The sequence below is a fragment of the Heteronotia binoei genome, chromosome 21 (genome assembly GCF_032191835.1).
Source record: "Heteronotia binoei isolate CCM8104 ecotype False Entrance Well chromosome 21, APGP_CSIRO_Hbin_v1, whole genome shotgun sequence".
In the NCBI taxonomy this organism is placed as follows: domain Eukaryota; kingdom Metazoa; phylum Chordata; class Lepidosauria; order Squamata; family Gekkonidae; genus Heteronotia; species Heteronotia binoei.
The window spans coordinates 169020313-169048195 of record NC_083243.1 but is presented as its reverse complement, the minus strand read 5'-3'; the positions used below and the strand labels follow the sequence as shown (position 1 = coordinate 169048195).

General features: G+C 43.5%; 1 protein-coding gene across 3 annotated transcripts; it reads left to right on the top strand.

Annotated features, from left to right (window-relative positions):
• Positions 1-52: 52 nt before the first annotated feature.
• NUDT8 (nudix hydrolase 8) lies at positions 53-13391 on the top strand. Of its 3 annotated transcripts, none has more exons than XM_060261228.1 (6): positions 53-130; positions 9341-9395; positions 9565-9827; positions 10096-10228; positions 10511-10588; positions 12872-13391. In XM_060261228.1, the coding sequence occupies exons 3-6, from the start codon at positions 9571-9573 to the stop codon at positions 13091-13093; spliced, it is 690 nt and encodes a 229-aa protein (XP_060117211.1). In that variant the 5' UTR covers positions 53-130; positions 9341-9395; positions 9565-9570; the 3' UTR covers positions 13094-13391. The 3 variants fall into 3 exon arrangements, with proteins under 3 accessions (XP_060117211.1, XP_060117212.1, XP_060117210.1); XM_060261229.1 differs by having other exon boundaries at positions 53-205; XM_060261227.1 differs by lacking the exon at positions 9341-9395 and having other exon boundaries at positions 65-130.
• Positions 13392-27883: the final 14492 nt, after the last annotated feature.

The window sequence follows — 27883 nt, the reverse complement described above, 5'->3', positions numbered from 1 at the left end:
CTGGGGCGGGGTTTTGACGCCCCTTGGAGCCTATTGGTGGTTGCGGGCGCTCCATCAACTCTGGCACCAGCGTTCTTGGAACAGAAGAATCCGTGTTTCCAGCGAGGACCGGGACTCGGAACTTGAGAAGGTGTTTTTCATTTTATTGCCTGGCGGAACTACGTCTTTTTGACGTACAAACGCCAGCGTTTTCTCATTTGTTGAGGCAAGTCGGGAAGCTTTTCGGGGTGCCATGTTGTTAAGGTCCTTGGGGAGACATTTGACATTCCCTTCCCGGCCTTAACGTGCAATATTAGGCGTGTCGACTCAAAAGTAATTTATATTTTATTCAATAGGGTTCATTCGCAATAGGGTCAGCATTCTTAGGATAGCAGCCAGCGTAGCCTGCAACAACCTGGAGCCTTGTAGCGCCTCAAATACGCGCTGATTGCAGTCAAGGCTTTCTTGAGCTTTGTGTTTTTTTAAAGCGCGTCTTTAAAGGGGTCTCAAGACGGCGGGTTCCGCTGCAGCAGCCGCGGAGGGCTGCCCTTTGCGCATTCTCCCTCAATGGGGCAGCGGCGGGTCGTCTGGGGATAGCAACCGAGCTGGGAGGGTTCAAGGGCTCGGCCGCGTCCCCTGCTAGGAACCGGTCAATGGCGACTGCGTCTGCGTCTTCCAAGCTCACGAGCATTGTTAAATGTCAGGCAACGTCAGCCGGCTGCAGCTTACGCCTCGTGTCGAGCGGCGCTGCCGCAGCTTAGCGAACGTGTGACGCGCGGGACACCCCTTGGGTAGCTTCCCTCCTGGATGCTGCAGGGCGAAGCTTGCGTCCTTCAAGTCGCTCGCCTCGTTTTGGGCATTCTAAATTAGAAGAGACTCGTCAGTTTTTATCGCCCTGAGCAAATCATTGACGAGTGTGCTGCAGCGGCGAAGCCTCCTTTTCTCTGCCTTCCTAGCCCTCTTCCAAGGCTCCGGTGCTCCCCAAACCGAGATGATAATAGTACAGTCATTTGAGTAAGCGCAAGTAAATATAGCTGGGATTGTATGAGAAATCATCTGGTTAAATGATAATGCGTTTTCATTTATTTATTTATTTATTTTTAAAAAAAACCATTAAAGCGGACGAGATGATGCTAAGGGCAGATCGGATATAGGAAATAGCCGTTTAAATAGCAGCTAGGCTTAATATAGGCTTTCTGCGCTGTAGTTCGACACCCCCTATGTCTAAATCGGTATGCTTGTTTAACAAACCATTTAAAAAGATATATATTTTTTACCCTGCTCATTCCTCAAAGAGCAGTGTGCAAAGTCCACACACTACACTGTCTCCTCACAACAACCTTAGGAGGTATATTAGGCCAAAGGAGCAGCCCAAGGAGTTTTATGACTAAGTGAAGAGTTGGATCTGCTCTTCCTGGTCAGTCCAACAATCTTAAACACCACTCCCCACCCCCACCCTTTTCTTCTTTTGTACTGTAACTCTCAAAGGGTTGGCCTTAATGTAAGATTCAGAATTCCTGCTGGCCTTGTCCATGAGTGGGTGAACTGGGAACTATGATGATAGATCCCAGTAGGCAGCCGTGTTGGTCTGAAGCAATAGAACAAAGCAGTAGACAAGTTCACCTTTAAGACCAACTAAGTTTTATTCAGAACGTTCAGGAACTATGATGATTCACTGGGAGGAGGAAGAGGTTTGTTCCAGAAGGTTTATTCCAAGAGGTTTATCCTGCTGTAAAGAAAATGTACAGGTGTGTTGTGTTTGTATATACATGAGCACACACTTACTATGTATGCACCCCTGCAGCTCTGAAAACTCCAAAATACAGCTCTGTGTGGTTCTGGATTTTCCCTCTGATTTGTATGTTTATCCCTCCAGGCTCCCATTTATCAGCGGCATTGTGCTCAGAATTTTAGCACCATCTGTTAGGTTAATTAGGTATTTTCAGCTGTTTTTTAAAATTATATATTATGTATCTCAGCAGTCATTTTGTAGAAAGATAGGTGGTGGAGCTCATCCAGGGATTGTTATGCAGCTGCACCTACTATTCAATGGACAAGGAGGTGGAACTCTCAGGAGGAGATGGAACTCTCAGAAAGGTGCAGGAGCTGTGCTCCTGTGAGCTCCCACTGAATCTGAGGCCTGATGTATCTACTCTATGATGTACACTGCCCTGAGCCCTATTTTACAAGGGAGGGTGATTTAGAATCTAATTAAATAATAATAATAAAAAATAATAAGGTGGTGGTGGTGGAAACTGCCATCAAGTCCCAGCTGACTTGTGGCAACCCCCTGTAAGGTTTTCAAGAGGTCAGACATGGTTTGCCATTGCCTGCCTCTGCATCACACCCCTGGGATTACTTGTAGGTCTCCCATCCAAACACCAGCCTGGGCTGACCCTGCTTAGCTTTCAGGATCTGACAAGAGTGGGCTAGCTTGAAGATATTGGATTTATATCCTGCCCTATACTCTGAATCTCAGAGCAGTCACAATCTCCTTTACCTTCCCCCCCACCCCACAACAGAGGTAGTTGGGGCTAAGAAAGCACTTACAGCAGCTGCCCTTTCAAGGACAACTCCTACGAAAGCTATGGCTGACCCAAGGCCATTCCAGCAGGTGCAATGGAGGAGTGGGGAATCAAACCTGGTTCTCCCAAAAAAGAGTCCTCACACTTACGTTTATGTTTAATTTGATTTATACCCCGCCCTCCCCATCGAGGCGGGCTCAGGGTGGCTTACATCAAATCATAGTATACTATGAGTGCAGTCATAAAATCAATAAAACCATTACACCATACAAGTTAAAACAATCTACATACTATTCAATGGACAAGGAGGTGGAACAGTTGGTGCTAACAAATCATATGTAACTCATATTCTCAGGACGACAGTTGTTCCAGAATTCTCCCACGGTCGACTGAAGGCTTGCCGGAAGAGAGCGATCTTACAGGCCTTGCAGAACTGAGCGAGGTCCCGCAAGGCCCTAACCTCTTCCGGCAATTGATTCCACGAGGAGGGGGCTGCCACTGAAAAAGCCTGATCCCTGGTGGTCAACAGTTTCGCCTCTTTCAGCCCGGGGATCACTAGGAGATGTTGAGATCCAGATCTTAGTACTCTCTGGGGAACGTGTGGGGACAGACAGTCCCTCAGGTAAATAGGTCCTCGGCCATATAGGGCTTTAAAGGTAATAACCAGCACCTTGTAAAGAATCCAGTACACTATTGGTAGCCAGTGCAGTTCCTGCAGCGCTGGCTGTATGTGCTCCCACTTGGGCCGCCCCAATAGCAGCCTAGCAGCCGCATTCTGCACTAGCTGAAGTTTCTGGGTTCGCGACAAAGGCAGCCCCAAGTAGAGGGCATTACAGTAGTCCAATCTCGAGGTGACTGTTGCATGAATCACAGTTGCCAGGTCGCCACGGCCAAGGAAAGGAACCAACTTTCACCCGCCTTAAATGAAAGAAGGAGGATTTCGCAGTTGCTGCTATCTGGGCCTCCATCTTCAGGGAGGCCTCCAATAGCACCCCTAAGCTTCTGACCTTGGGCGCCATTGTCAATGGCGCCCCATTAAAAGTTGGTAGGGGGATTTCCCTGCCCAGGCTGCCGCAACTCAGTCAAAGGACCTCTGTCTTCGTCGGGTTCAGCTTCAGTCGGCTCAGCTTAAGCCAACCAGCCACGACTTTCAGCGCCTAATCCAGGCTTTCTGGGACCTCGTCAGGTTGGCCGTCCATCAGTAGATAGAGCTGGATGTCATCAGCGTACTGAAGGCAACTGAGCCCATATCTCCAGAAAATCTGGGCAAGGGGTCGCATGTAGATGTTAAACAACATTGGGGATAGAACCACCCCCTGAGGCACACCACAGTTAAGCGGGTGTCTCCGGGACGACTCTCCCCCAGTTGACACGCTTTGTCTCTGACCGCATAGGAAAGAGGAAAACCACTGTAAGGCTAGCCACTTAACCACTACACCAAACTGGCTCTCTTCAGTTGCTATTTTTCCAGTCAAACCAGCTTTCCCTGTTAGATTTCTGCTTATCATAAAAGTATAGGAACCCCAGTGGGAGAAAGGAGGCAAACCTACTGTATATATGCAGTTTTCTAGCTCTCTCATCCAGTAGGAGCCTGGGCTGTAGAATAAAGCTACTTGGTGTTGCATCTACATCCTTGCTTTTTTCTTTTCTTCCTGAGTAACCCTTCCCCACCAGCTGTTGAATTTTGCATTATCATCTTATTTTGGAATATGTTGCAAGAAAACCCTTAGGCTGTCCTTGAATTTAAATATCTCTGATGTATTTTACCTGCTGACTTTTGCAAATATTCAGGAACAGTTCTAGCCATTATTTTCTAAAACTTAATGAGTTTGGTGCAATCCAGTTGAAGTTGAGCACATTTAAGCTGCACTGACTTCTAATCCTCAAACTGAATTCATCAATGGGACATGGGCCAAATTAGATGTAAAATCAGAAGTTTAAAGATAAACAGCAGTGTCCCAACCATACAGAAAGGAAGCAGGTGTGTGTGTGAAACAGTGCAAGCGATTAATGAGAGTGTAGAATACTTTGTGTGTGATTTGCTTCCCCATAGCTTCTGCCTAAATCCCTTTCTTTGACTAAGTGAGCTCTGATAATGGAAGTACATTGGCGCTGTGTGAATGCGCTGTTTATCCATGGATCCCTTTTTCTTTAAACACTGAAACTTCCCACCTCTTTTTCTGTGGTCAGAGTAAAGAAGTAAAATTTCTAGAGATTGTGAAGCTATGGGAAAGACTCTTTAGGGACTGGGGATGGAAATGGGTTTTTTCTGGGGGGGGGGGGGAATGGGACTACTTGCATTCAACCTTTTATTTTTTTTATCAAGCCTAACTGTTGAACCTGAACTGTATTAATGGCAGCCATATTTACAAACTTTTAGATAGGGTTGCCAATCCCCAGTTGGGGGCAGAGAATCCCCTGATTTGGAGGTCCTCCCCCTGCTTCAGAGTCATCAGATATCTGCTGGGCACATTCCCTATCGAGACCAATCCCCATAGGGTATAATGGAGAATTGATCTGTGGGTATAATATATCTTGTAATAACATATCTTCGTTTGTCCTTAAATGTTAGTACACGTATATAACATTTTCTCCACCCCACCCACCCCTTTTGTGACCCCCAGCAGTGCATGCTCCCTTATCAAACGTCTCCGTATTATTATTTAATCTAATTTGTTATAAGATAATAAGGTAATAAACTTTGTCTATTAGAAAATCTTTCTCCGAACAACTCAAAAGTTATAATCCGTCTTCATGACATTTCTTCTTAGTCATTAGGAATAAGAAAAAGAGGTTATAATCCAATAATCATGTCTTTTAAACTGTAATCCATACATCGTTTCTTCAAAAATTAATCATTGTCAAAGATCACCAAATGTCCTTCAACGTTCCATTGTTTTTCAATGTATTTTTGAAACTTCCCCCAATCGTTTTTAAATTTCCCTAAATCTTGTTCGTTTAAGATTCTCGTAAATTTGTCCATTTCACTCCAATGCATAACTTTCAGAGTCCAATCCCATACTTCTGGTATTTTGTCTTGTTTCCACATTTGCGCATATAATGTCCATGCAGCTGAAAGCATATACCAAATTATTGTTCTATCTTGCTTTTGAAATTTTTCCATTTGTAATCCCAGCAGGAAGATATCTGGTGCTTTCTTAATATATCCCAAAACTTTCGAGATCTCCTGCTGAATCATTTGCCAGAATTGCTTCATCTTTTCACAAGTCTACCACATATGGTAAAAAGATCCTTCATGACATTTACATTTCCAGCATCTATCTGACAACTGATTGTTCATTTTTGCCAGTTTCTTAGGTGTCATGTACCATCTGTATAACATTTTGAAGCAATTCTCTTTAATGTTATAACATGTAGACATTTTCATAGAGTTCTTCCATAGGTGTTCCCATGACTTCATCTGTATTTCCTTATTTATATTTATTGCCCATTTTATTATTTGTGATTTAATTACTTCATCTTCCGTAGACTATTTCAATAATAGTTTATATCCTTGAAATCAGCTTTTCACTTTCTCCAAATAGCATTCTCTCCAGTTCTGTTTGTTCTTATTCCATAGTTCTTAATATCCTGTTCAAGCAAGCTCTTTATTTGTTACAATTGAAACCAATTATATTTATATTGTATTTCTTCAGCTGTTTTTAATTCCACCTTTTTTCCTTAGATCTTTAAAAGTTGTTTATATGTTAGCCACTTCTCTTCTTGAATACAGTTTTATTACTTCTGTTGGTATGATCCAAAGCAGTTTCCTCTCATCACCATATCTTTTATATTTTGACCAGACATTTAACAGATTGTTTCTGATATAGTGATGTGGGAAGAAACCATCCATTTTATTTTTCCCATAGTACATATAAGCATGCCATCCAAAGACATTTCCATGTCCTTCTAATGTCAATAACTTTCTATTTGATAATGTCATCCATTCCTTAATCCACACCAGACAAACTGCATCATGATAAAGCTTTAAGTTAGGCAGTTGGAATCCACCTCTTTCTTTCGCATCAATCAGAATTTTCATTTTAATTCTTGTTTTTTCCCCAGCCTATACAAATTCTGAAAGTTTCCTTTGCCATCTATCAAATTTTTTGTTGTCTTTCACTATTGGGATTGTTTGAAACAGGAACATAATTCTCGGTAAAACATTCATCTTAATTGCAGAGATTCTACCCAGCATAGACAGGTTCAGTTTGTTCCATTTAATCATATCTCCATCGATCTTGCGCCAAAGTTTTTCATAATTGTTTTTATACAAATCAGTATTTTCCGTTGTTATTTCCACACCTAAATATTTTACTTTTGAAGTAATTTCACACTCTGTTAATCGCTGTAGTATAGCCACCTTCAAGAGGGGTTTAGATAAAAATATGGAGCAGAGGTCCATCAGTGGCTATTAGCCACAGTGTATGTGTGTATATAACATGTGTGTATATAACATTTTTTGCCACTGTGTGACACAGAGTGTTGGACTTGATGGGCCGTTGGCCTGATCCAGCATGGCTTCTCTTATGTTCTTATGTTCCTGTTTGCTCTTTATCATGTTTTTACACAAAATTTTTGATTTTTCTTTATTTATATAAAAACCTGCCAACTCTCCATATTCTTGTATCTTACGAAGCAACAATGGTGTTACATGAGTGGGATTTTCATTTATAAACATCACGTCATCTGCAAATGCTCTGTATTTGTAAGAACCCCCCCCCCCTCGGGGGGATGTTTTTTGAAATAGATGCACCAAATTTTCAACATAACATCCAGTGCCTCTCCTCAAAACACCCTCCAAGTTTCAAAAAGGTTGGACCAATTCTATGAGCCCCAAAAGAAGGTGCCCAATCCTTTATTATTTCCAGTGGAGGGAAGGCATTTAAAAGGAGTATGGTCCCTTTAAATGTGATGGCCAGAACTCCCTTTGGAGTTCAATCATGCTTGTCACAACCTTGCTCCTGACTCCACCCACAATGTCTCCTGGCTCCACCCCCAAAGTTCCCAGATATTTCTCGAATTGAACCTGGCAATGCTACTTTTAGAAGTATAAATGCATTTGTGCAAGGCAAACAGCATTACACTGAATGAGAGAGATATGCAAATTATCACACCCTCTGCTACATAAGGTTGCCAATTCCTAGTTGGAATGGAGAAAAAAAACCATCAGGCTTCATGTCAAATCAGCTAAATAGCACCTCTTAACAAAATAATATTGATGTCTTCAAAAAAATCTGGTCAACACTTTTATGATACAAATACGGTTTATTCTTCTACGAGAGCAGTAAGCCTTAGAAAAGAGTGGATTGACCTCAGCAGAGAATAATGCCATAGTATTTGTTATATATTGTGTTTACTGCGTTATTGTTGCCTGAGCTTGAGGCAGGCACTGATTGCAAACCAGGATCCTTACGCCTGGACAAACCAGCCAATCGGGACGCTAGGCATGTACCAACATGTAACAAAGAAATGCAAATGAAAGATCATGGAGAGAGCCAATAGGAGTAAATGTTGCCTGCTAGGGGGGCGTGGTTAACCATAGTCAGATTGTATATAGTTTGCCGTGTTGCCGGTGTTTCTCTGTGACTATTTCTTCTTACAATAAAACGTTCTTGGTTAATTCAGAGCTGGCTGAACTCACTTTATTTCATTGTTGATCCTCCAAAGCAGTCATTTTCTCCAGAGGAACTCTGTCATCAGGAGATCAGTTGTAATTCTGGGAGATGTCTGGCAGCCTTACTATTGGAAATGTCACTGCATAGGAGGCAGCCCTTCCTAGGCATCAGAATGAAGAGAATAATAGATATTTTTAATGAGTGTGTGTGCCGATGTTAAGTTAGTATGTGTGGGCTCCTTAAAAAATTATGTATATTGAGAGATGAGGAATGGAATTTCTCACATAGGCTTAGTCTGCAGCAACATGTGGGTTGGTAGAAGAATCCTGGGGTGGTAAAATAGACTGCACTTCTTAAGATTATTAGTGGGGATGTCATTTTCAGTACTTCCCCATGTACAGAATTCACTGCAAGTAAAAAAATAGGACGGCAGGGTTTTCCATGTGGAGGAAGTTTTTTAAGTAAGTGAGCCTTTGGTCCTACATGTAATGTGACAGTCCACTCTATCACCTCTGAAGTCTATTACTTCCTTCTGCTTCATATGTAGGCCAAGCTTGACAGTGTCCTTAAGACAGACTGGACAATGGACCTGAATAACCAGACAAGCAAATGGGTTCAAACTCTAATCATGGTGATGTGGCAGGCTGACTATGACTTACTTTTGGGACCTCCCCGGAGTCTCAGCTGGGAAAGGGAGAGGGTTACTGCTAGGTTACCCTCGATCCTTCTCTTTCCTCCCTGTTGCTCGAGCCCATTCTCGCTGGGCTCTGTCAGCTGGCTGAGAAGTCCCCCTTTGGCCTGAGCTGAGAGGCCTTATATACCTTTGCACAACCCTCTAAGGCCCCACCTCCCATTCTGTTCTCTTGAGGATAGCTAACTTCCTCATTGCCCTGATGACCAGCCTGATGTAAACTGCTCCCCACTTTCCCTGCTGAAGACACATCTCAGGGCTTTTGCTAACACCATCAAACAGTTGATCTTTGCTGGCATTTCTCTGTCCCCCTCTGGTCACCAGAAAGCCACTGCTAGTATCTGCCGTTCTGCATACTAACCTGCATGTCTTTGCCTTTCTGGTGGCTGATGGGATAAGAGCCACCTTGGACGGTGGATCCTATAAAACTACGGGGTCATTTTGTTGTTGTTTTTTGCTGAACCATACTTACCGGTATTTCTGACAGAGACCTGACTTTTTTTCTTTTCCCCCTTGTGCTCTAGCAGACATTTGTATAGCATGGCCAAGCAGTAAAAGCGTTACTGGACTGACAAATAGGAGGTGAGTTGATAATGGGTGCCTGTGTGGTTATAAATACTAACGATCTCTGTCTCCTGTCAATTCCTGTGATATTGACTGAGGCTTCTTTGTACAGTATCACTGGCTGTTTGTTTTTATAGCTCTGGTTCAGCTTGGATGGAGAGCATCTTTCTTTTCCCTCCCTCTACAGGGTACTATGTTTCCAGCTCTTCACCACTTTTGCCATGGTATGCCTCCTGCACCTCTTTTCAGTGTGGTCCCAGTATGCAGATACTTATCCTGGGAAAATGAGCAACGGTGTCGCAGGCTACTAAAGGCATCCACCAGCCGCTATAGACAAGAGCCTATATCAGCAGCTGTATTGGTGTCTCTGTGTTCTGTGGCTGGGGTTCCAGCTGTCTTGTATACTCTGCGTTCCAGCACCATGACTGGCATGCACAAAGGAGATGTCAGGTATTGGGCAGCTTTCTTTTCTAATGCATGTGAGCAGGCTGGAAAGCCTCTAAGTTATTCTCTTCAGAAGCTCTGTTCTCTATTCTCTTCAGAAGCTCTTCATGGGCTCCGTAATTCTCAAATAGGCCTCAGTCACAATGCATGACCCTCCTAATTCCTTAGACCAGACTCTTCCTCTCAGGTCTGTCACTGCTTTTCAGTTCCAATCACCGGAAGACTTTCTAGTCTTGATTTTCCCCTTTAAGACAACTTTGATTTACTCATGCAGCTTCCCAGGTGGCAAGCGTGACTCCTGTGACCGGGATGCCATTGCCACAGCACTCAGAGAGACTCACGAAGAGCTGAACCTGCGTCTCGGGGAGGACTGTGTCTGGGGAATCATGAAGCCAGTGCCTGACAGGGTAATGGTATATCAAGGACACAGTATCTTTTGAGGATAGGATTGCTCTTGGATAGGTTTCTGCAAGGGACTGACAGTTGGTTTGGGGAATTCTTATGGAGTAGAGCGATTATGAGGGAAGTGGAGGATTACCTGGAGCGGTGGTGTGGGTTAAAAGGCTTGCCTGAGGGGCAAGAAGCTTCAGAGGACTTGGCTGAGGGATTTAGTACTTTTGGCTGTTCCTTGTAGGAAAACCATGGAGGAGCTTTGAATTCCTTGGTTTTTAACTCTGGCTTTCTTTCAGAGAGGATTGGCTGTGGCTCCTGTACTTGCAAACCTGGGTCCTCTGGAGCATCTGACTCTGAAGCCCAACTCCCAAGAGGTGAGTCAAATGCTGCCTTCCCAAGTGAGGAACCTATAGGAAATGCTGACGCTCCTTGTCCATCTGTTAACGTTTATTACATTTTAATTATCTCCTTTCCTACAAAGACGATGGACTTTTCCTAACGCTGCGTGTCCTTTGCAGAGAAATTGACAGGTAGTTGAGAAATAAAGAAAGTCCTGCTGCTTGTCTCCTCTGGAGTAGTGTGTGAAAACCAGGGCGATGTATTGGATAGCACCATGAGAGTATTGGACTAGGACTGGAGTGACCCAGGTTCAAATCCCAACTTTTTTTGAACTCTATCTCATAGGACTGTTGTGTGAATAAAATTGAGATGTAAGAAGAAAGATGTAAGATATTGGATTTATATCCCACCCTCCACTCTGAAGAGTCTCACAGCAGCTCACAATCTCCTTTACCTTCCTCCCCCACAACAGACACCCTGTGAGGTAGATGAAGATATTGGATTTATATCCCGCCCTCCATTCCGAAGAGTCTCAGAGCGGCTCACAATCTCCTTTACCTTCCTCCCCCACAACAGACACCCTGTGAGGTAGATGAAGATATTGGATTTATATCCCGCCCTCCATTCCGAAGAGTCTCAGAGCGGCTCACAATCTCCTTTACCTTCCTCCCCCACAACAGACACCCTGTGAGGTAGATGAAGATATTGGATTTATATCCGCCCTCCATTCCGAAGAGTCTCACAGCGGCTCACAATCTCCTTTACCTTCCTCCCTCACAACAGACATCCTGTGAGGTAGATGAAGATATTGGATTTATATCCCGCTTTCCATTCCGAAGAGTCTCAGAGCGGCTCACAATCTCCTTTACCTTCCTCCCCCACAACAGACACCCTGTGAGGTAGATGAAGATATTGGATTTATATCCCGCCCTCCATTCCGAAGAGTCTCACAGCGGCTCACAATCTCCTTTACCTTCCTCCCCCACAACAGACATCCTGTGAGGTAGATGAAGATATTGGATTTATATCCCACCCTCCATTCCGAAGAGTCTCACAGCGGCTCACAATCTTCTTTACCTTCCTCCCCCACAACAGACACCCTGTGAGGTAGATGAAGATATTGGATTTATATCCCGCCCTCCATTCCGAAGAGTCTCAGAGCGGCTCACAATCTCCTTTACCTTCCTCCCCCACAACAGACATCCTGTGAGGTAGATGAAGATATTGGATTTATATCCCACCCTCCATTCCGAAGAGTCTCACAGCGGCTCACAATCTCCTTTACCTTCCTCCCCCACAACAGACACCCTGTGAGGTAGATGAAGATATTGGATTTATATCCCGCCCTCCATTCCGAAGAGTCTCAGAGCGGCTCACAATCTCCTTTACCTTCCTCCCCCACAACAGACACCCTGTGAGGTGGGTGGGGCTAAGAGAGCTCTTACAGCAGCTGCCCTTTCAAGGACAACCTCTGCCAGGGCTATGGCTAACCCAAGGCCATTCCAGCAGGTGCAAGTGGAGGAGTGGGAATCAAACCCGGTTCTCCTAGATAAGAGTCCGCACACCTAACCACTACACCAAACTGGCTCTCACACCAGATGGGAAATATCATATGTGCTGTCCTGAGCTCCTTGGTAAATGAGATACGCATGTGATAGGTAGGGGTAAAAGCCATATTTGAGACTTTTTATAATTTAAAAATAGATGCTGTACCATAGGGATTTGATTTCTTAGGTTCTGCTACAGTTTACTAAAGATGTTAATCATGACTAGTACTCCCTAAGGAGCCATCCATGAACATGAAGTGCAAACAACCAGGCCATCTTTGAACCTTCCAGCTTTGCACTATGTGTGGGTGTTTGTCAGAAAGTCAAGCTCTCCAATATCGCCACTTATTTGTTTGAGGCATTTGTGTGAGAGACATTAATGTGGTGGAGCCTAAGATGGTGTCCTCTACTGGGACCTAACTAGCTAGGGGAGGCATAACTGCTGCTGACATACATCTTCCTGGTAATGTTAGTAAAAGAAAAGAAAAGTGATAATGTCAAGTCAGGCTTTCATTTTATTAGAAGCTGTCGAAAAGACATGGGGGAGGGGTAGACACATGATTCAGAAGCAGCCACAAACCCCTGGACTATAGTTAGGACTGAAAAATCAGATTGGCAGGCTTGTGAGTATACCTGTCAGGGTTGGGATTGTGATTTTTCTGTTCTTTTAGCAGAACTCCAAAGACCTGTGAGAAGAAACTGTAGCTCCTCAGCTAACTGGGGGATGTGTTTTTCTACATAGTCCACCTGTCTTTGCAATTTGATTTGCAGGTTGAGACTGTCTTCACGCTCCCCATTTCCCACTTGCTGCAAGAAGAAAACCAGGGCTACACAAACTTCTGCCACAAGAGGCGATACAGCCATACACTGCCTGTCTTTCTGCATGGCCCTCACCGCATTTGGGGTCTCACAGCAGTAATCACTGATTTGACTCTGGAATTGCTGGCTCCAGGAAAATACCGCAGACAGACTCGAATACAGGGCGCTCACTGATCTTTGTGACCTGTGTCTAAATGTTGGTTGCTAAGGTCTGGGCCCCCACTCTATCACAATTTATCAAAATACAGGTAATCCCACCAGCCAGATGCTAGCCACCTGCTTTTGGAAAACTCAATACAAGTGCATTTCTTCCTTCCACTACAGCATGAAGAAATCTGTTTGTTCCTTGGGCCCTTGAAGTTCATACTTATGTATCATTAAGAGGATGAGGACCAGTTTAGCAATCACCTATCCAGCTAGTACAGCTACTGTAGGGCTTATTTTTGAATAAAACAAATAATTCAGCACTGAACAATTCTTATCTCAGGTCATTATGTCTGATTGGCATGAAAAGTTAGGCAAGCTTTTGACAAACAGGGTATATGGCTCTCAGGTGTTTCATAGAGTCAGTGTGCCCCATCCAGGCTTTGAGCTGGGGATGAATTTTTATCCCTGACCCATGGCTTATGCATCAGGTCATACTTGCTCCTCCGTAGTGGCACGCATGCCAAACTTATTCCAGTTCTATTCCCCCCCACCCCCCACATTTCTTTCCATTTTCCTAAAACCCTGTTAATCTCTATACTAGCTCAGTATTTAATCTTACAGTGTTCAAAAGATTGTATCTCATCTTTCTTTCAAAACTGAGCTATTAAAAACCCTACAATTATATTAAAAATAAACTCAACAGTTTTTTTTTTTAATCATTTATTGAACCCTTCCCCTTCAGGGGCACCAAAACAATACAACTAGTACAATTCAGGTAAAGTCATGCCTGCAATATTGCTGATCCAAAAACTGTTTATCAGGGGACAAGATTGCTATAGATGAAGCTTATCAACTTTCTCATTAAGGCATGACCAACACTGAGGGGAAGTGTGGAGAAACACCATTTTAGGCCTGTGCTTGTCTGGCAGTTGGCTAGAGGAGTCTCTAAAACTCTAGGCAAGGCTTTGCCCTAGTCTATTCCTCCTTCCCTCTCCCCTCCTGTTACGGTTGCCAATCCCCAGGTGGGGGCAGGGGATCCCCCGATTTGGAGACCCTCACCCCGCTTCAGGGTTGTCAGAAAGCGGGGGGAGGGGGGAAATGTCTGCTGGGAACTCTATTATTCCCTATGGAGATTTATTCCCATAGAAAATCATGGAGAATTGATCCATGGGTATCTGGGGCTCTGGGGGGTTGTTTTTTGGGGTAGAGGCACCAGATTTTCAGTATAGCATCTAGTGCCTCTCCCCAAAATACCCCCCAAGTTTCAAAAAGATTGGACTAGGGGGTCCAATTCTATGAGCCCCAAAAGAAGGTGCCCCTATCCTTCATTATTTCCTATGGAAGGAAGGAATTGAAAAGGTGTGCTGTCCCTTTAAATGTGATAGCCAGAACTCCCTTTTGAGTTCAATTATGCTTGTCACACCCTTGTTCCTGGCTCCGCTCCAATGTCTCCTGGCTCCACCCCCAAAGTCCCCAGATATTTCTTGAATTGGACTTGGCAACCCTACTTCCTGTCTGGAAGCAGCACTTCTGAGGAGGCTTCCTAGAGAGACAGGAAGTCTTTCAGGCTGGTCTCCCAGAAGGCTGCAGGAGGGAAAACCAGTTCCTGGGCAAGAACTGGGTTTTATATTAGAGGTTTTTGGAGGGAAATGGGCAGTTAAAAAGTTGTCAAGAAAAGCTGAGTTAGATTTGAGTCTTGGTGACTGGTGAGTTGGTTGGTATGGTCAGGGCCAGTTATATATTAGGAAAAGAAGGAGCGTTTATCCCTACTTTCATTTATTACTTCTGTTCACCCTGTATTTAAGAATGCCTGTAAATAGTTGCATGTTTTAAATAAATGTTTTATTTGTTTAAAAGGTAGTCCCTCTGTTCCACCAAGGTTCCCCAACCGCCTTAGACCACACTACTGTTAGAGGGGAGTCCAGGGAAGGCATACAGTTGGCAAGGGTGCCAATCCTCCAGGGGTCTCCCAAAGAAGGACTTTGTTCTCTGGGTTAACCAGGTGCTGGGTTGGCAGAGGAGGCCAGGCCTCAGAACTGGCAGGAAGGGGGATTGGGAGTCCTGTTCCTCTCGGTCAGGAACCCCTAAATTGAACAGGTGGTGGCAGCGTGCCCTAGTGGTGGGAAGAAGATAAGCTCCCTTCAGGAGTTGGTGACTCAAAAGGGAAGGTGACGGGACCGGGTCTTAAGGCAAACTCGGGCTGGTTCCGTCACAGGAAGTATTTGGATTTTTTTTTTCAAAAGGCTGATGGTGATACACCAAAAAGAAATTGTTTCATCACAACAAAATATGCAGTGTTAACTTTAAACCCTATTATCCATTTATAAGTGTATGCTCTTATGCTGTCTTTTGCCTCCCTATTCAAGTCCTCACTCCACTACATATAGAATTTATTAGCCTGAGGAATCACAAATTCTGTTAGGGTATATCCTAAACACCAAATCTTTATGTTATTCATTGAACCTATGCATCTTCAAGGCATGGAACATCTTCAATGTACCTTTTTTAGTCCCTGGACTTGTGGAGTGAGAATGTGATACTCCTCAAAGAGAAGACAGTTCTAACTGAATATCCCTTGCAAGAATCGTAAAAGTTTATTACAAATAGCAAGTGGTGTTTTAGGAGGAATTCAATCGCACACTCTATTTCTGTGAGTTGCTGGTCCTTTCAAAAGTAGCCACTTCTGCATAAAGCATGGCTGGAGATAGCCATGATTAATCTGCTGGGAACACTGGTATGGGCAGCAGACAAGTAGCCTGGGCACTGGGTAGTCCTGCTGGGGATGAAGACATTCATCAAGGCTGCACCTGTCTTTTCTTATCTGAGGAGAATGTATTTTGTGTAGATCATACTGAGGAGCATTGGGCCAGAAAGAACAATACATAACAATGATGGGGTAAGAAGGTCTCTGGGGGAAGGTATGACTGCAGGAGTCAAAGTCACGATGGAAAACTGTGAATTTTATCTTTTCTGAAGGAGATGTGGAAAGGGACAAAGTTGCTTTGCTCCTTTCTCCCTTGCACATACCCTCCCAAAATGCACATTGGAAATAGTTAACAATTTGTATGCAAAGTTATACCCGTTAGGAAATGTTTTCATGTGATGTGCTACTAGTCAGGACAGCTTATGGCTCATCATTATATTTTGTATTCATTATTCCTGTATATCCCCTCCCAAGGGCTGAACATTATGGTTTTCAGTCAGCAGGTGGCACTGCTATTCTAGGGAATCAAGAGCTTACCGTGGATTTCCAGCTGCCTTGCACTCAAAGCAGAGTTGGAAGTAGAGACAGCCTGGACATCTGAGCGACTTGCCGTGGGGAAAACAAAGTTTGAGTCCAGTGGCAGCCTGCCCTCCCCAGCAACATCTCCCCCTCCTGCAGGAATGCAAGACTTGACCACCTCCTGCAGAGCAGCAAGCAGGCTGCCCTTCCTGTTTGCATGATATCACTGGGGCAGAAAGTCAGATGCCTGTTTCTGAAGAGCCCCACAATGGGAATCCCCTGCCTGGGCTATGCTTAGAAACTTAGTAAATCCATGGAAAGGCTTCTTCTGTTTTTTGGAACAAAATTAAGTACCTAAAGTTCCAAGGAAAAGTCCTGTACTGGGTCTTTCAGCCACTGAATTGGATAATAGGGAATAAATGGCTCTAGTACACTTTTACTCAGATAAATAAAATAATACATTTTTTGTAATAAATAACTGTTGCAATATCATAATTAGTCTTTCCCTTTACAATTAAGTTCGGCTCTGTATCTTAACATGGTACTATAATTTAACACTACAAAGTCTTTGCTAACTTTTTAATATTTTTCCTGCTTTTCCTTTCTTGTTTGCAAAATTTGCTTCTCCCTATATGACAGAATCACTGAGCTGGAAGGGGCCATGCGGACCATCTAGTCCAATCCCCCGCTCAGTGTAGGATCAGCCTAGAGCATCCCTGACAAGTATTCATCCAGAAGCTACTTACAGACTGCCAGTGAGGGGGAGCTCGCCACTTCTCTTGGAAGCCAATTCCACTGTTGAACAGCTTTTACTGTAAAAATGTTTTCCCTATTATCCAGTCAGTACCTTCCTGCCCTTAATTTAGACCCATTTCTCCTCTGCTGCCAACAGGAACAGCTCCCCGACCTCTAAATGACAGCCCTTCAAATACTTAGAGAGCAATCATGTCTCCCCTCAAAACATTCCAAAGTCCCTCAGACTTTCCTCTCTCTTTTTGCATTCTCTTTTTTTAATTAAGCTTTTTAAAATGGTATACAACAAGTGCAGTCAAATATTCACAAAATCTTAACCCTTTAAATCCCCCTCCCCCCAGACAAAACCCTATAATAACACATCTATACCATTATCCTAGGATCAGATTCTGACAGGCGAAGTTCAAGAGGAAGATACAACAAGACAATATGATCAAAATTAAAAGCTGCAAAATAAACTCCCTACATAGAGAATACATACTGATGAGTTCAAAAGAGCTCAGCTTTATATGGGCTTGGTCTCCAAGATAAAACTCTTCATGGCAGATACCTGCGTTTTCTGAATGTGTTACTTTGTCCCGCATTGGTCTTGTCAGCCACCAGCGAGCCTGCAGCAGACGTGGACTATTGCACCCTTCTTAAATCTTCGTTCACGAAGCCAAGCCGAGAGAGAGAGAGACTTTGTTACAATGTCCATAGATGAAGGTGTACTGATACGTGATGTTTACATGACTAGATCATTTAAATGAGTTTATAATTTTTAATGCTGTCGAGACATCTACTTTTTAATTTGGCTACATTTTTTTCAAAATATTATGAAATAGCGAAGCCACATGGAGCTTGTTCTGTAAAGGCCTGCCTAATGCTGTCTAGGGCTTCTGTGTTGGATCACAGCTCTGTTTTCCTCCAAACAAAGGTATTTGGTCTGGGTGCCAGACTGGCATGTTTGGTAAGAAGGACTGGTCACGTTGAATAGAACAAAGTAAGTTCATCTGAATCTATGCCGCTTGCAGGTCAAGTTACTCAACAAAGAAGATACAGTTCCGAAACAGAAAAAAAAAATATACAGTGTTATTTCTGTGTTACTAAGGATTTGTGTGTCTAAACACAGCTACTGATGCATAGAAAGTTCGGGGAGAGTGTTAATGTTGACACCCCTTCAGGCTCATCTATTCACACCCTTCCATTGCTGCTCTTTGCAAGAGAGTGCTCGCCTTCTGTCACGGCAAACCCAGCAAATATTGACTTACTCAAATTCTGCAAGGGTTGTCTCGGCTACAACATGAAGTGGAACTGACATTGCATCCCCGGAAGGGGTTTAACAACGTTCCGATAATACATTCCTTGAAGGAGGAGGATTTAGGCTAATTTACATTATGGAACCTCTTGGATCTATTCCACCTGCTCTTCAAGAAACATTCCACACATTTTTTCTCCACAAAGAAGCTGCCTGACAAATTCTTATGTGTTTTGTTAAGGTAATGAATATGTTGTTTTGGTTATGTTTGATGTAATTGCATATTATTTATTTATTTGCATTAAGTGGAATTCTTAATATTCTGTGAGATCTTTTTTTTTTTAATTGACATGTCTACATCAAGGGAAAAAGAAATCCTGCAAGTGTACCAAGTTACATTAACTATACAGATATTTGATCTCATAACATTATTTTGCATCATTGCATCATCAGCAGATATAGTATGTGCTTACTTTTCCCATGTAAGTTTAATGTTGTATTCTCCCTGCAAAAAAGTGTTGTGCTAAAGAGGAAGGATAAATGGAACCATGGGACATTTGTAGAGAGGGTAATAATAGCTGAACTTGATGGGGAGGAACCAGAAAACTGTGGGGAAAGTCTTTATATCCATATAAAAGGATATAAAGCCACTGCTAATACTGGATATTTAATAGATGCTTCCCTTAATAAATTGTGCTCATTTCAATAATGACAGCTAGAAATTTGATCTTTAAAAAAATGACAGCTGAGATTCTCAGGAGTCTGAGGAGTAGCACTAGATACTGCTTTGGAAGTTAATTGCCATGCATTGTGGGCTTGTGGCAACCATGCAGTAAAACAAAATGAACCCCCAGGCCTTATTAGGTAGACCTGACAAGTCCCAAATTTTTGATTATCAAGTGAGGGACTCCTATAAGCTTTGAAATCCAAGACTGCTGATTCTAGCCTGATGATTAGGTAAATGTTGCCCATTCCCAGTGACTTGGATAGTTATCACTTATCACCTGGATCCCAGCAAACTTGGTTGGGATTAGATTCAGTCTTCCTCAGACTCTCATTCCACCAGCTTTAAGCTCCAGTGACCATGTTTTTCCTTAAATCCCCTTTCCCAATAGTGGCCTTGGGTAACATCCTTAATTCCTACAAATGATGAGAAAGATTTTGTCAGTCACTCAGCGCACCACCTGCCATTATATTTTCAGATCCAGGCTGTAAGAAATGCATTTAAGGAATTCACAGCTGAAACTCAACCACTCGAATATATTTCACTCTGGTCTGTTACCCTGGTGCAGCACCACAGTGGAAAGGTGACAGAAAGGGAACTCGTGTGTCTGTAGGTTTGAAAGGTTCTTCATCAAGCTTTATGGCCATGGATGGTGGCATTTGAATAGGATGTGGATGGCTGGTTAAATTTTACACAGAGACCGACCCATTCCTTAAACACTGTTGTTAGACGTGGGCTCAAAGAAGAGTCACATGATGGATTCTAGAGAATCTTCTAGTAGCTGTTCTGAGAACTGGTTGTTACATCTAGTGAATTTTCTGTTGTTCCTACAGCTCCATCTTCCTTTTTGCAGTCCCTTGCTAACAAACATTGTGAGGTGCCTGCAAGCTGGGCTAGTGTTCTCAGCTCTCACATTAACCACAGAGACTTAAGAGATTCACTGTTGTAAAGTAGGTAACTCAGCTTTTTTTTGTAGCAGGAACTCATTTGCATATTTGGCCACACACCCCTGAAATAGCCAATCCTCTAAGAACTTACAGGGCTCTTAGTACAGGGCCTACTGTAAGCTCCAGGAGGACTGGCTACATCGGGAGGGTGTGGCCTAATATGCAAAAGAGTTCCAGCTACAAAAAAAGTCCTGGTGGGTACTGTTGTATAAAGGCAAAGGTCATTCCCATGCAAGCACCGAATTGTTACTGACCCATGGGGTGACAGCACATCAAGTTTTCTTGGCAGGCTTTTTGTTGTACACCTGGGTTCAGATCCACACTCAACCATGAAAGCTTTCCTTAGTCAGTTACTCTTTCTCTAAACCTGCCTCCAAGGTAGCTTTGAGGGTACAAATGGGAATGGGAAATTGGTACCCCAAGCTCCTTGGAAGAATGGCTGGATTAAAAATATGCTATATATATATAAATAGTGACTTATCACAGGGCATGATTTCTGTTGGACCAGCACTTGTATATTTCCTCATGTCTGTGCTGGCAAAGATGTACAGTATGTATAACATAATATCCCAGCACCCTATAGTGATTATCTCTTCATCTAGTCTTCTAATGACATCTGCTCAGAGACTGAATAGAGTGAGCTGGGGCCTGTGGATTTGTGGAAGGAAATAAATAGTTTGGAAATCCCCCCTCCCCCCAAAAAAAATCCAGAGATCTCTACAATCCTAGAGGTACCGTGGAGTCTTAGGCAGGCTACCCTTCTTATTCGCTCCCTATCAACTCAGTTGCTGTCAATATTATATGCTCCTACAGCACTATTGGGCTATTTATTGGGGATCTTTTTTGTAGGTTTCCCTTTTCCTTGTACAAAGTCATAATTTTCTGAATACCTGGGGTAGTCCCCTAATAATGCAGAACCCCAGCCTTGTCTGTGGGTGGCTTGGTTTAAATGCTTTTGTGATAGGCACAAGGGCCAATGACTTTAATATTAGAAATAGTGATGTTTTCACAGTTTCTAGCTGCATCTTAGCTCCAGTGCCTCTGTTTAAATAGGTAAACATTTCCTTCATAGTGCTGAAGAGAAAGTGAATTTAGAAAGACATACATGAAGCTGCCTTGCATTAAATTGGACCATTGGTCTTTCAAGCTCAGTATTGGCTATTCTGATGGACAGTTGCTCTCCAGGTGGAGAGCTTTCACATCACCTGCTACCCAGTTCCTTTAACTGGATATGCCAATGAATGAACTGGGGACATTCTGCATGAAAAGCAGTCGCTCAGTTCTGAGTCATGGATCCTCATTGTAATGCAGTCAATGTTAAATGAAAGGAAGCTGACTTTCCTTGTTTGCTGAAGTTGCATTGATTAATATCCTCTGATGCAGTGGAAGATAAGGAGTGTTACACAGCTGCAGATACAACTATTTGCTCTCTTCTTCTGCCAAAGTGAGGAAAACCACACACCTTAGAACATTTATTTTACTCTCACAAGTTTTAGAAAGAGCCAGGAAAGCTATATGTGAAACTAATTGTCATGTAGTATGTGCAGTTATGGTAATTGCACATTAAATGAATGCACATTTTCTGTGTGTTGTTTTTTTTTTAAAAATTCCAAGTAACGACATTATAAAATTGTTAGGAAAAAATATATAGAATTATATAAAATAATCATATCAACCTAAACTAATCTAATACATCTATTACTATCTATAGGAGCTAATCATAGAAAGAGAAAATTGTCTTTATATCAATTGGCATGGGAGAACATCATTTTCAGAAAGGTAAGTGATTACTGGAAACCAGACAGCAATAAAAAAAATCATATTTTTCTGTTAAAGGTATTCATGTTTGAACTGATATTTTTGATCATTATAAAACAATCCCAAAGGCACTGTTGCCAGGCCAATATGGTTGGCCGGGGGGGGGGGGGGCTTTATCCACCCATTTAGCTGCTAGTGTTGTTCATACTGCTGATATCAAAATATATATTCTCTCTGTGCTTTGTTTTTTGTAGGATCCGACCATTTCCCAAGGAGCAGAATCTCAGAATTCAAAGGTAAGGATATGTTTGTAATAATAAATATGTGTTGTGTTATCCGTTTCCGAAAGATTGTATGTATTCGCATGACCACCAGCAGTGGATATAATCTCCTATTTCTGTTTGTTATTGACCATAAGAATCTGTGCTTGTGTCCTACAAGATGCTGACTTGATGCACAGCATGGAACTGCAAGTTTTTTTCATTTCAGACGAAGTTATTGAGATAGTTTTTCAGAAACAGAAAATATATTTGTATTGTATGTAGAACAGACTTCTAACCAAGCTGAAGTCTCTGCAATGCACAACTGGGACACTGACTTCCAAGATCTTATTTTTGGCCCTTCAGGTATCTAGAAAAGGTCTCTGTATTAAGTGTCTGTCATACAAGTGCAGGTTTTTGAGCTATTGACTCTAGGGTTGCGCACGAACCAGGAAAATGCAGTTCCTTTCAGTTTGTGGTTCATGGCATGGCTGGTTCATGAGCCATAAACCATCATGAACTTTTAAGTCCTAAATGAGCTGCTTCAGAAGGTTCATGACACAATAGAATGCCCCCGTTGGCATGCTAAATAACTCTCACCTGTTTTCCAAGTTTGGTGAGGATTGGATTTACAGGGTCTGAGTTACAGCACTCAAAGACAGTGCCCCCCATCCTCCATTGTTTCCAATGGAGGGAAAAAACAGCAAAAAAGAGAGAAAGGGCAATAGAACCCCAGAAGAACAAAATCAAAATCCCAGACAATCTCTGCAGTAGAAACTGAAGGTGATAGGACATTTTTGCAAGCCCAGCAGAACCAGTTCAATGTACTAGTGCCCAGTAGAACCTAGTGCCAATGTGCCAATTCTAGGTCAACAGGACTGATATCTAGCACAGAATCACACTCCAAGCAAGGGGAGAGGGTTGCAAGCCCAGCTGAACCAATGCAATGTTCTATTGCCCAGCAGAATCAAGTGCCAATGTGGCAATGCCAGTCCAATCACAATCCAAGCAACAGGGGGACATTTTTGCAAACCGTGCAAAACTTGTACACTGTACAAAGTGCTCAGCAGAACCCAGTGACAATGTTGCAACACACATTCAACAGGACTGATGCCAAGCACAGAATCACAATTCAAGCAAAAGTGGGAGGGGTTGGAATTCCAGCAGAACATGTGCAATGTACTAGTGTCCAACAGAACCCAGTGCCAATGTGGCAATGCCAGCTTAATCACAATCCAAGAAAGGGGGAGATTTTTGCAAGCCCAGCAGAACTAGTACAATGTACAGAGTGCCCAGCAAAACTCAATGACAATGTGGTGATGCCACCTCATCAGGACTGATCTCAGTGAGCAAAGTCAGAAATCCAAGAGGGGGAGTGGAATTTTGCAAGCTCTGTGAAAGAAAATGGGAAATGAACAGGAAGAAAGGCTGGCAGAGGGCAGGGAAAAACCCTAATGAAACTGACAAGACTAATTAGAAACTGACCTTTCCAAGGCTTGAGAATTCCACCCCCCCCCCCCAAATTTTAAATTTGGTAAACATTTTGTTTGAGCAGAGACAGTCTGCCTGAAAGTGTATACATTTAACAACAGGCAGGAACCTCTGTAAACTTCTTGAAAGTTCATGGAAAGTTTGTGCCAGTAGATCTGCCATGAACTTCAGGAATCGCAAACTGGCCAAAATTAATAACAAACTTTAATTTGTGAGCCAGTTCATGCCCATTCCTAATTACAAGTAACCGAAGACTTGTCTGTTGTTTTCCTGCCTACCCTTCTTCATCTTCTTGTCCTCCTGCTCTGGAACAGGAAAGGTGAGGTGGAACATGTGGCACATCACCATTGTTCAACTGAACCCAAAGTGAAGATAGGATAGTGCAACTTGATTTGATAGGCATAAGGGCTTTGACAAACTGACAGACCAGGGTTCTGATTATTATTGGACTGGGTTGTCAAATCCAGGCTAAGGACTATGGGAACTCTGGGCATGTTCAATACTACTGGTACATGCAGAGAGGGTATAGAAACTGGCCTGGATGCAACCATGTTAAGAGAACTTAAGTGCCCTTATGTTTTCTGAAGAAGAGGTGATAATTTTAGCTAATTCTCCTCATCAACTGAAAATTCCTACTAAGTTCTTCCTGAAGGTTTGCTGGATTCTGCCCCCCCCCCCATTTTCCCCCCAGTGTGATAAGTGTGCCAAGAAATAAGTTAAATGTGCTGGCCCCGCTTAAGGAAAATTAAGGGCACTTGAGTTTTCTTAACTGTGTGGTTGGATTCAGGCCACCGACACCTAGAGTAACAGACAGAAATAATGTACGTACCTGGTTCATCATGTATGTGCTGGTTCATCAGAAGAAGTGACAGGCATGATGGCATCAGGACTTCAGTTTGCTGATTCAGAGCATTTGATTCCCAGAATGGATATAGGCAATTTTACCAGTTCCCACACCAATCCTTAACAGTCCAAATGGTAAATGGTAGAAAGCAGCACGAGCAGCAGAGGCGGCATAGTCTGTTGGGAAGAAAGTTGTATAAAACATTGTATAAATGTGCACCTATTGGAGGGAGGTGATGCTGTTTCTAACACTATCAGATTAGCACTAAAAGTGTCCCCTGACCCGGATAGCCAGTTTAGCCCAATCTTGTCAGATCTCAGAAGCTAAGCAGGGTCAGCCCTGGTCATTATTTGGATGGGAACTCACCAAGAAAGTCTAGGGTCATGATGCAGGCTAGGCAATGCCAAACCACCTATGAATGTCTCTTGCCTTGTAAAGCCTATGAGATTGCCACAGGTCAGCTGTGATTTGACAGCAAAAACAAAAAGTACAACTCCGGCTGCATGGCAAACTCTCATCCTGAACATGACATGTAGGAGAATGTGAACATGTCCATAACGTGTGTTCAAAACAAATTGTTCATTGCAGTTTATGGATCAAACTATAATCAGGATTGTACCTCAGACCCAGTTTAAGTTTATTGCCTCTTAAAGTCAGGCATCTTACAGCTCAATTGAGCAAAATGTTTTAGCTATATACATTATGGAATTTTAATCTTGGAAGCATCCTGTGGAACTCTTGGGGCTTAAACGTATCTATTCTGCTGAATCAGGAACTATTTACCATTTATTCAGCTGGACCAAATGTTCATCTCAACCTCCACATATTTTTGTACTTAACACTCCGTAACATTTTGACATTTTAATGCTCCCTTTGATTCCTTAGGGCTACAGAGCATTATGCTCCAGTGGGAATTTCTTCTTTCCAGAGGGACCACGCTCTTATTCCTAGGTCTGCTATGGTACAGGAAGTTGTGTTTCAAAAAACATGACACATTTATGGCTAGGAAAGCAGCCAGATTCATTATACAGAACTGATTTTCCCCCTTATCTTTAGACCTGGGAAGGCATAGATTGTGGCATCATCCTGCAGCTGGGGAGGAATTGTTAGAGGCCTGATCCTTTCTAGCAAAGTTGTTTGCAAACTGCTACAGATTTGTGGCCCTGTACACAAATCCAATCAGCCAGTGTTGCTGATTTGTTTCTTGCTTGTTGCATGTGATCTGCATATCTTCTCTTAAGATTGCACTTCTTCTGTTGTGAACTTAACAGCAAAAAAGGCATATCCTACAAGTGACCACTAAAGGCAAAACTAATGATTTGTAAGTTGTCCCATTAAAAAAAAAGCCAGAGGCTGTGAACACACACAGTAAATAATTCAATTTTAATCTACTTTCAGTACTTTCAGTGCACTTTCAAATTGGGTTTTCAGGTAGCCAGCTCAAGGTTGACTCAGCCTTCCATCCTTCCGAGGTCGGTAAAATGAGTACCCAGCTTACTGCGGGGAAAGTGTAGATGACTGGGGAAGGCAGTGGCAAACCACCCCGTAAAAAGTCTGCCGTGAAAACCTCCCAAGAGGGGCTTAGATGAACACTATACCACCACTACAACAACAACAACAAAACCAAGCGAGGCACCCTTCATTCACATAAACTCCCTACCCCCACTCCATCACCCTGCACAAGTCTCAATCTGCCCTCTCCTCACTTATACTACAACCCCACTTTCCCAGGTATGGAAAGGGAACAGTTCCAAAACCCAATTCCAATCTGGGCTAAGACAATAAAATGCTATTTGGGGAAGGTCAGTGAAAAGAAAGAGAGGAAAAAGTAAAACACTCAACAGAAATACCATTTAGGGAAGGGAGGGATAGGGTAATGGAGAGGGAAAAGGAGGTTTTTAAAAACTCAGACTGGCATAAAATCAGTTATTAAACCATTCAAGGGGGGGTTTAACAACAGTTGCTTTTAAATGCTCCAGCATATGGTCAATATCAAACCCCAGCAGGCCAGGATCTAGGGGGGGAGCAGAGGGGGCACTTGCCCTAGGCGCCACGGGAGGCGGGAGCACCAAATTGGGTATGGGGTCCATTCTATTCTATGGGCCCATAAGACAGAATGGGTCCATAAGGGGGAGTCATGATTTAATTTGGCCTCCCCCTCAAAAAACATGAACCCCAGCCAGACGCTCAAACTTGTTTTCCCCATTCTTTTGCTCAGGGGACAAAAAAACAAAACAAAACGCTACATCATTGACTGCTGATTAATCTTCGATGGAGGTTTTGAACCTGTGTGAGTGCACAGGTTCAGCTGTCCTCTGGACCTCATGGTCCAAGGATGTAGTCGAGAGGAAGACTGGTTCCCTCAGTTCTTCAATAGTATTATGCCCAGGACTATAGCTATGGTGGGGGATTTGGGGTCTGCCCCCAACTTACTTCAAATGCCACCTAACTTCCCATTCAGCAAGACACAGCACTCAATGCAAACTCTCATGTACCACATCTTGTTGCTGCCTCTCCTTCCTTTCTGTGACATGAACACCCCCTGCGCAGTACCTCCTTGCCAAGTGCAGCATTGGGAGGAGGGGCCAAGCACAGGGAAGAGAGGAAGGAAGGGGTGTGGGAAGGCTGGAGCTCCCCCCCTCCAAGTCTTTTCCCAGCTTGGCCCCGGAGAGGCCAACGCCACTGATCAGTGTCACCTAGGATTCACCACGGGCTGCTCCTCGCCCTGGCCAATATCCAAGCAACCTTTGCCAAGCAGGGCTCCAGCATTCACCTGCCCGTTCTACTCAGCCACTGCTCCCAAGGGCCTCTTAAGCCCAGCAGGCAGCCTTGGAGGAACAGAGCACCTCAGTGGGAGATCAGCCAGTGGCTGAGTCATGGAGAATGGCCAGCCTCACCTAAGTGGCTTGTCCAGGAAAAAGTGCTACAGGCCTGTTTATTACCATTGCCCATCCCTCTGACAGCCAGCCAGTGTCTCTCCAGAGCAGGCTGGTGCAGCAGGATCCTTTGAAGGGCACCCTGGAGGGAGGAGCAATGAAGACCCCAATCCTCTCCTGAAGGCTTTGGGGAAAGCAGGGGTCCTCCCAGCCCAGGAGAACAGCATTGGGCCGGGGGGGGGGGAATAGCTGGGACCCAAGAGTCTGAGGCAGAAGTCCTACCTGAAACCCCAGCAGTCTTGGGCAGCTCCAGAGTAGCTGCAGACTTTGGGCTGCCCCAATCCCTCCTGCAATGACTTCCAACAGTAGCAAAAGTGACACATTTTTATAGGCTCCTTCCCTTGAGTGACCAAAAGTATTCAGTGCAATTGCATCCACTTCCACCCCCCTTTTCAGCTGCGAAAAACTGCCCTCCCCCCTCATGCCAAAGGCCCCAAACTGGCTGAGGAGGAAGCAACTTCTCCACAAATGAATTAAATTAACTCTAATTAAATTAGCTGGTCCCCTCCTGTAAGGCAAAATGCCCTCAAAACGAGGATGGGGAATTGTCAGGTGGGCACCTGGCTTAATCAGGATCTTTTTACCTATATATACAGGATTCTGCATCCAGAAATTAATGCTTAAATCTACCAAGGACTCTAATT

Bases quoted from the DNA above. Each gene is read 5' to 3' on its own strand.
- NUDT8 (XM_060261228.1), top strand. From the start codon at position 9,571: ATGTTTCCAGCTCTTCACCACTTTTGCCATGGTATGCCTCCTGCACCT. The intron at 10,229-10,510 runs GTAATGGTATAT...GCTTTCTTTCAG, and splicing joins TGAAGCCAGTGCCTGACAGG to AGAGGATTGGCTGTGGCTCC. The intron at 10,589-12,871 runs GTGAGTCAAATG...TTTGATTTGCAG, and splicing joins TGAAGCCCAACTCCCAAGAG to GTTGAGACTGTCTTCACGCT.